Here is an 8,987-nt window from a genome sequence, read left to right as displayed (position 1 = left end):
TATGAATTAACGTATATATTTGATAAAAACCAACAACTTTGGTTGCAAATTTATAACTAAACATTATAATTAGTGATCAAAGAATTTGATACATAAATCGATGAAAATAAACTTCGATTTTTTTCAATTAAATCCATTAAAAACGTACCATAAATATTTTCTCGAGAAATTGACGATACTGTATTAAATAATGTTTTATAAAATTTGGCAAAAAAAATATAAGAATATATTATGATTTTTTTTTCATATTTATATAAACAACTTCAACGACTATTATTGTAATAAATATTTATTTATAAATTTGTCAAAAATACCATGTTTGTATCGACGAACGTTTTTTTTTTAAGTTTTGTAATTTTTTTAAAATTGTTTATCATTAATAAATTTGGAAAAAATATAAATTAAAAAAAAACTTAAAAGAAATATATATATATATATATATATATATATATATATATATATATATATATATATATATATATATATGTTTTCTTAGCCTAGAAGATGTCTGAAGATGTTAGAAGACTCTAGTCCACATCTGCGCCAAGAAGAGGGCGCGCAGACATTTTTAGGTCTGCAGTCTTCAAAAAAACAAACAGTCTGCGAAGTCTAATGTCTGCACGTGGTCTGCGCGGCGCAGACGAAAGAGGTCACGCAGATCTGCAAACAAAAAACAAACACTACCTTAATATTCACAAAACTACAAAAATAGTCCATATTGTTTTTCTTTTTGTTTAGGTCCAAATCTTGAAATGAATTTGGTCTTTTGGGCCTATTTTATTACGGATTTTGTTATTTATTTATTTATTTATTTTTTATTATGCATTTGATCCCTAAAAAATTTGGAACACTATTTTATCACTTTATTTTTTTTATTAATTTTAATTGTTTTACCATTTTTATTAATAAAAATAAATTGAATCTCTCTCTCTCTCTCTCTCTCTCTCTCTCACACACACACACACACACACACACACACACACACACACACACACACACACACACACACACACACACTTACACACACACTTTACTCCTATATGAGTTTTTGGGCTAATAAAGAAGACCAAGAACATTAGTTATCTCTTATTTGCCAATACCACAATTATTACCGCCATTTATTGTCGGGGAAGAAGATCGTTAAATATGGATGAACATGAGTCGGTTATTGGTTAAAACTGAACCCAACTCATAGAAGTCGGTTTTTATGGTTTCAAAACACATATGGGTTTGGTTTCTGTATATGTCTGTTTTTCGACTTTTGTGGGTTTTCGGTTTGAAACCGTGGGTTTGTGCATTCACGGTAGGGAAAAACATGATACCAGGTAGTTACTCGAGAATATCGAGTATCAAAATCGGTGAAAAAACAATATTAAGTACCAAATCGAACTAAAGTTAGAACTAAAGTTAATGGTACTGGTACCGGATACGATTCCAATTTTCGATACTCGCATCGGTACCCAGGATATCAAATCCCAAATTTCGTGATTTAGAATATCAGGTACCGACAAACAAAATTCGATTTCGACCCAAATTTACAAATCTAATCTAGTGTTATCCAAGTCGGTTTGCTTCTCTTGTATCATCAAGATTAGCAAATTGATGTTTTTGTGTGTGTGAAAGAATGATATAGAGAAAGGTTGCGATGGGGATGAGACTTTATTTCTAGTTTCTTTCAATAAAAATGATAAAACTGTTAAAAAATTATGAGAAAAGAAATTAAAAGAATAAAATAGATATTTTAAAATTTTCGAAGACCAAATTCTGAAAGACCAAATTCAGAAAGTAGGAAAAAAAAAAATCACATCCATAATTTTTCCAAAATTTGGATCTTAACCAGAAAAATAAGATGCTACAAAGACCACTTTTATAATTTTGTCTAATATTTATAAAATTTATACTTTTAAACAACTAAATACATTTCCATCCTTTTTAGGAGCTTTTATGCAAACACACCAAAACTAACAAAACCTTCTCTCATTTCGAATATGTAAATGGCTTCTTATAAGTCTGCAAAAGCAATGACGAGCACACCACACTGATAGAAGAAGCCGCCATCAAAGCTCCGGCCAACCAAGGAGGCAACCTGATTCCAGTGAACGGAAACAAAACTCCAGCAGCAATTGGCATCCCAAGCACATTATAACCAAGGGCCCACACATAATTAAGATGAATCCGAGAAATAGTCTTTCTAGATAAATCAATGGCTGTGATCACATCTTCTAAATTGCTTTTAATCAGCACTATATCAGCCGCCTCAATGGCCACGTCAGTCCCCGCCCCAATCGCCATCCCCACGTTCGCCGCAACCAACGCCGGCGAATCATTTATTCCATCTCCCACCATCGCAACTATTTTTCCTCTTGCCTAACATATCAAAACACCAACATTAAAATAAATAAATAAATAAAACTTTTGGCCTAAGCTGTTGAAAATGAGATAAAACAGGGACCAATTTTGTAAATACCTGCAAGTCTTTTATCCTGTCGGCTTTTCCCAAAGGATCAATCTCAGCAAACACGTGTTCAATACCAACCTCTTTTGCAATGGCGGTTGCAGTCGACCAGTTATCACCGGTCACCATAATACTATCAATATTCATTGACCGGAGAAACGAAACCACCGGCCCCGCCTCCGGTTTCACCGGATCAGTGACGGCGAAACCACCGGCAACCTTCCCATCAACCGCCACAAGAACACACGTGCGAGCCAGTTTTTCATTTTCCGTAAAATAATCCTCGACCTCCACGTCAACCTCCACATTAGACAACCTCATAAGCTTCTTATTCCCAACAAACACCGTTTTTTCTCCGACTTTACACCCCACCCCAGCCCCCGGGTGGACCGTGAAATCCTTCACCACTGAACCGGTATTTTGAAACTCCCGGTTCGACAGTTTGCTTTTCGCGTGTTCCACAACCGCTTTTGCTATCGGGTGTTCACTATTCGCCTCTACAGCAATCGCAATATTACAAAACTCCTCCATTTCGATTTCGGAGAAGATGACGTCATTCACGACTTTAGGTTTTCCAAATGTTAACGTCCCCGTTTTATCGAATACGATTGTGTTAACCTACATGATCCGAATTATGTTAATAGAATGTGGCTTTTCCCGAAAGGGTAAATTAGTCTTTTTTGCATACCTTGTGTGCTTTTTCGAGTGCGTTTCCACCTTTGATAAGGACACCTTGTGTAGCACCTTTACCAGTGGCAACCATAACTGCAGTAGGTGTGGCTAAACCTAAGGCACAAGGACATGCAACAACTAAAACTGAAATTCCAAATTGTAATGCAAGTTCAAATTCATCCATTGCTTTTGGTATCCAACTTTTGGGATAAATTCCAAGTGCTCCAGGAATATACCACGCTAGCCATGTCATAATAGCAGCCGCAACAACCTGAAAATAAGTCAACGTTGACTTTTCAGGTCAAACTTGGTATAAAAAGAGTAAAAGTACGTTGCTATTTTGTGCAAAAAAAAAAAAAACTGACCGCAGGTACAAAAAACCTTGAGATCTGATCAGCTAGCTTCTGAACAGGAGCTCTAGCAAGTTGAGCAGCTTCAACTATTTGAACAATTTGTGAAAGTGCAGTTTCTGATCCAATATGAGTTGCCTTAATCAACAAGCATCCATTCTCATTCACAGTTCCACCAATAACCTATATTCATTAAAAAAAAACATAAAAATTGGGGGAGGGGTAAATATGTAAACATGTAAATATGTAAACATGCATACCCTATCGCCGGGACTTTTAGCAACTGGAATAGCTTCGCCTGTGATCATGCTTTCATTCACGTAACCATGTCCATCGATTACAACCCCATCAACAGGAAATTTTGCTCCGGGGAATATTTTTAAAATGTCGTTTTTTTGAATTAATTGGGAATTAATTTCGGTTTCTGATATAGTGTTTCCGGAATCGTCCATGGTCAAAAGGCAAGCTGTGTCTGGAGCAAGATCGGTCAACTTTGCTAAAGCATCGGATGTTTTTCCTTTAGCGATTGACTCTAAGTATTTTCCTAAGAGAATAAATGATATTAACATTGTGCTTGTTTCAAAGAAATCTTGTCCCTCAAATGCATCTGAAATTATGGCTTTTATTAGTGTGTATACGGAATAGAAGTAAGCTGCATTAGTGCCAAGTGCGACTAGGACATCCATGTTTGCAGATTTTCGCCTTAGTGCGTGATATGATCCCACATAAAACCTATGTTGAAATAGATTAAGCATATATTACTTACATTAAAAAAATTAAAGAAGAAAAAAAAAATTAACCTTACCTTTTACCAATAATAAATTGGACAGGTGTGCAGAGGATCCATCTCAAAACCATTCCAACAGTAAGCATGTTATGAAGTTTATAACTTAACCAATTCCCATAAGGAGGAATCATCGGAAGCACCATAGAAAACATCAAAAGTGGAATGGAAAACAAGCAGCTCCATAAAAACTGATTTCTGTAAATTTTAATCTCATGGGATTTCTCAGTTTCATTTCCTCTTTCAGGAATGAATAAACTTGCTTGATAATGAGTACTCAATTCTTGAACAAACTGTATAAGTGACCTGCCACCTGTCACATCTGGATCATACCCAACACTCACCTTACATCCTTCCACATCAATCTCAACATCATTGACACCACTTAGTGATTCCAGGGAATTCTTGATTCCATTCATGTCTTCTACAGAAACAATACCTTCGAGTTTTATATGAACTTTGTTCCCATTGTTTCCAGACCCTATGAGATCTGCTCCAAATCCGGAATCTTCTACTGCTTCAATGATCTGATTAGGGTTTATAACATTGGGATCATAGTTTATCTTTGCTTCTTCAAGAGCTAAGCCTACAACAGCTTTTTTTACACCTTCAATCATTAAAAGAGCACGTTCAACTGACTCAGAGCAGCTTGTACACATCATCCCTTTGATTCTGAGTCGACATACTGCAATGTCTTGATCTGTAAATTCTTTGACTTCAAATCCTGCATCTTCAACAGTTTCTTTGATTGCTTTTACCTGAAAACATGATATTATACGTTTTTGCTAAAAATGTCTTTGACAAGAAATACATGAGGCAACAATGGGAGCTTACATCAACAAGTTCTGGAGCATATTTAACTACAGCTTGGCCTTGAAGTGGTGACACAATGGCACTTTGAACACCATTAAGATCCAGAAGTAAAGATTCAATGGATGATGAACATGATGCACATTCTATGCCACCTATTTTGAATGTAATGGTTTTAATCCCTTGATTGACACTATGGACTGATTTAATATCAATTACAATAGCATCTGAGGGTTGCAGAAGTGGTGTCTTCAAATCATCATCCTTCCCATTGACTTCCATTCCTGCAACCAAATCCACAAACCATTACTAGAGTATAAATATTTGATCAAGTAGACTTAAAATATTAACCCAAAATCACTATCATCTCTCATATTTCAAAAAAAATAACTGTAAACCCTAGAAATCATTAATTAACATCATTTGTCAAACATATGCTTAGTTCCTAGAAGTGGTATCATTCAGAGATTTAAGTCAAACCTAAAATCTTTCAGTTTTAGATGCAAATTTGATGTGAAATATTTTGTTATTTTATCAAAAACACACTATTTGTATTCTGTAGTGCTTACTAAGTTTGTCAATTATCTATTCAGATTCTTTAAATCCAAGTCAAACATAAAACTGTTCTAGAAATCGGTGTCCCTGTTCTTTTATTGTATCTATTTCTTCAATTTTAAGTATCAATTAACAACAGATGTATGGATCATGAGAAACCTAACTTTAATTCGATGACTATACACAACTTCAGCATAAAACCTAGAGTCAACCAGACCTAAAATTTAACGTGTACAATCCACGTCTATAGATAAAGTAACATCAAACGAACCAAAGTAACATAAATCTCTAAACTGTTTAATCAAAACATGATCGCAGCTTCTAAAACTAATTAATTAACAGAATTACAAAAGCTAACATCCATATATCATGTATATAAGCGAGAGTTTACCTACTCCAAAGCTAGATATTAGGGTTATTGAACAGCGGTGGTGAAGAGAAGACTGGAGGAGAGGTAGAACAGGCGTGCAGCAGGGGTTTCAGACGTATTAGGGAAATTGGTGGTAATGGAGGCGTCTCCTTTTTGTTTTCCTTTTTCAAATATTCGAATATAAGAACCCTTCCCACTTCCCACCAAGGATAACGTCCATTGCAGGCCCACCATCGTTTACTCATAAAAATCATCGTTCGGTTTGACTTTATTCGAAGCTGAACAAAAATTATAAAACAGACAAAACTATAAAAATGGTTAATGTTCTATGTATTTTTGAGGTTTGGTTAAAACTTTTATTTTTTTGATTGATGGTCATTTTGAGGGGAAAATGATTCTGGACGGTAACTAATTTTTAAGTTTGTTTTCATTTGGTCTCTTTTTTTGTGTACCCATTATACCATCGAACTTGTTGTTGTGTTCACCATAACCCTTTTGATCGGCTATCACCTATGATAACCGGTCAAAAGGGTTATGGTGAACACAAATAACAAGTTCGATGGTATATTGGGTATAAAAAAAAGTGACCAAAATGAGAACAAACTCAACACTTGGTTACCCTTCTAAGTCATTTTTTCTTTAGTTATTTACAGGAAATCTCACGTCATCTTCTGCTTATATTAATGACTTTATGAGATTCATTCTTATTTCTCTTCAAAACATAACCCACGAAAGAACATTATTCATACATTTAGTTTTCATTTTTTTTCTTTTTTTAACTATTTTATAATTAATTCCATTTCAAAAAAACTATTTTATAATTAATAAATAAATACAGTAAATGTATCTCTCTCTCTCTCTCTCTCTCTCTCTCTCTCTCTCTCTCTCTCTCTCTCTCTCTCTCTCTCTCTTTTCAATACCCAAAGACATAATCCACCATCATCTTATTTAACACCCTTGTCTTCTTCAAAACCCAACTCCTCACCACCGTCTATCCTTCTAACCACCACAAATCAACCACTAATACCACGATCGAAATCAAGGTTTGTGCAATCATCCTTACCGATGCTCAAGTCAAATATATATCAAAAGCTCACCATCAGGTCCTCACCGCCCCTCTCTCGCATATTTGGAATGTCACTCACCTTTGTCAAACGTCGTCGCCTTGACACTTCCAACAACAAGCCCTACGACAGCTCCACCAACCGTTGTCGTTCTTGTTGCAGAGTCGGTAAATTCCCCACCTGATCTCATCTCCTCCGGTGTACCACTAAATCCTTCCAATTTATATGCTTTTTGTAGCTAGTGAAAGTGCTGGATCTATGGCGATTGTAGGTGCAACATAAGTCGCATGTTTTGGGTGTACCCTTTAAGTTTGAGAAATTTGATTTTAATTTTTGATGTAGAATCTATTCACCTGATGAGTTCATCCCAATGACATGATTTTGAAGTGTGTGGGTTAATCTAAGTTACAGAAATCGATTGTTTGAGAAGGGAGAAATCATATTTCTAGTGCTATGAATGATTGTGACAGATGATATGGGTTCATGTGGTTGACTAGAAAACCATAAAGATGAAGTAGAGGATGGCATTAGTGGATGAACACACAGACACACATACACACACATATTTTCAGTATAAACCCTAATTGTGCGTGATGTTCGATGAGAGATGGTGATCTACGGGTAACAACAATTAGCATATCATAAATCTACGCATTTCCATTCAGAATGTGATACCTTTTCTCTATAATTCTACTAGTATTTTGTGGGTCCTTTTAGTCTTTATACATTGGGTTCTTATAAGTGTTATGATAAAGAAGAAATTCGTAGGGGGAGGAGGGATCGGCGGTAGAGTCACCAGGGATGATTATTATAGGTAGAGTCACCAGCTTTGCATGTGTGTGTTCTATGTTCGATTTAACAGCCAAAGTTATAAAGACAATATCGATATAAATTGTTCTCCCGTTGCAAAAATAAGTTTGCAAGTGGATTTTGAGAGAGAGAGAGAGAGAGAGAGAGAGAGAGGTGGACCTTATATTTTAATTTAATAAAACATTAAATTAAATAGAAAAAAGATAAAAAAAAATATATATCAAGAGGACATATTAGTCATTTCAGTTTAGCGAGGGACCAAAATCACAACCAGAGTAGCTGAAAATGACCACCAATCCAAAAAAAAAAATGGAGGTTTGGACCAAAGCTAAAAAAAAATGCATACCACAGAGACCATTTTTGCAGTTTTGTCAAATATGGTCTTGTGTTTTGCTTTTTTTTTAGTGGAAACTACATTTTTGATCCATGTGATTTGATTAGCATTGTATTTTTGTTATAACTTTTGAAATATTGATAGGTTGTACTTATTAATATATATATTTTTTCTCATATAAAAATTTAAACAATATAAAAATAAACAGCCTCACCCCCCCCCCCCCACCCCCCCCCTACTACCACCATACTACTATACCCAAAATATTCATAACCTCTACATGTCCTATTCCTTATGTTGCAAACTCACCAATCACCACCTCCTTACGCCTTTTTCCTCCTTATGGTTGATGGTCCCGGCGTTATAGTCGGAGACAAAAGAAGTGATTTGACTTTCTCACAAAGACATGCTCTCTGGAGGATTCAATCTGGTCGAATCGATGGTATGTAAAGAAGACTTGATTTAGCCATCGAAAGATTTGATTATAATTGTATGTCTGTAGCATTCGCCTTTTAAGCCCAACATATTTAACCATTTTTTTGTAGAAAATAAAACTTTGGCAAAATAATAAATAAATAAAGTAAATAAATAGATAAAAATAAAGTTATGAAAATAATAAATAATAATTATAAATAAATCATTTATTGAGGCAAGGAAATATAATTAGGTTAAAATTTGGATGAAAAGAAAAAGGTCAAACTTGACAATTTGGTAAAAGATAGGTTAAAGGTCAAACTTGACAATTTGGTAAAAGATAGGTTTGACCTAGACAGTTAACCCAAA

General features: G+C 34.9%; 1 protein-coding gene across 2 annotated transcripts; it reads right to left on the bottom strand.

Moving 5' to 3' along the window:
- Positions 1-1,850: 1,850 nt before the first annotated feature.
- Positions 1,851-6,173, bottom strand: LOC111881074 (copper-transporting ATPase HMA4). Of its 2 annotated transcripts, none has more exons than XM_023877464.2 (8): positions 6,018-6,173; positions 5,096-5,355; positions 4,283-5,019; positions 3,738-4,209; positions 3,493-3,660; positions 3,144-3,398; positions 2,468-3,073; positions 1,851-2,367 (listed from the first exon to the last, which is right to left on the bottom strand). In XM_023877464.2, the coding sequence occupies exons 2-8, from the start codon at positions 5,351-5,353 to the stop codon at positions 1,978-1,980; spliced, it is 2,886 nt and encodes a 961-aa protein (XP_023733232.1). In that variant the 5' UTR covers positions 5,354-5,355; positions 6,018-6,173; the 3' UTR covers positions 1,851-1,977. The 2 variants fall into 2 exon arrangements, with proteins under 2 accessions (XP_023733232.1, XP_023733233.1); XM_023877465.2 differs by having other exon boundaries at positions 6,022-6,172.
- Between the last annotated feature and the right edge of the window lie 2,814 nt (positions 6,174-8,987).

This window comes from Lactuca sativa, chromosome 1, assembly GCF_002870075.4.
Source record: "Lactuca sativa cultivar Salinas chromosome 1, Lsat_Salinas_v11, whole genome shotgun sequence".
Classification (NCBI taxonomy): Eukaryota; Viridiplantae; Streptophyta; class Magnoliopsida; order Asterales; family Asteraceae; genus Lactuca; species Lactuca sativa.
This window is presented reverse-complemented; position numbering and strand designations above follow the sequence as displayed.

Coding starts and splice junctions, on each gene's coding strand:
- LOC111881074 (XM_023877464.2), bottom strand. CDS start 5,353: ATGGAAGTCAATGGGAAGGATGATGATTTGAAGACACCACTTCTGCAA. Junction 4,210..4,282: donor CAATTTATTATTGGTAAAAG/GTAAGGTTAATT, acceptor ATTTCAACATAG/GTTTTATGTGGGATCATATC. Junction 2,368..2,467: donor ACAGGATAAAAGACTTGCAG/GTATTTACAAAA, acceptor TTGATATGTTAG/GCAAGAGGAAAAATAGTTGC.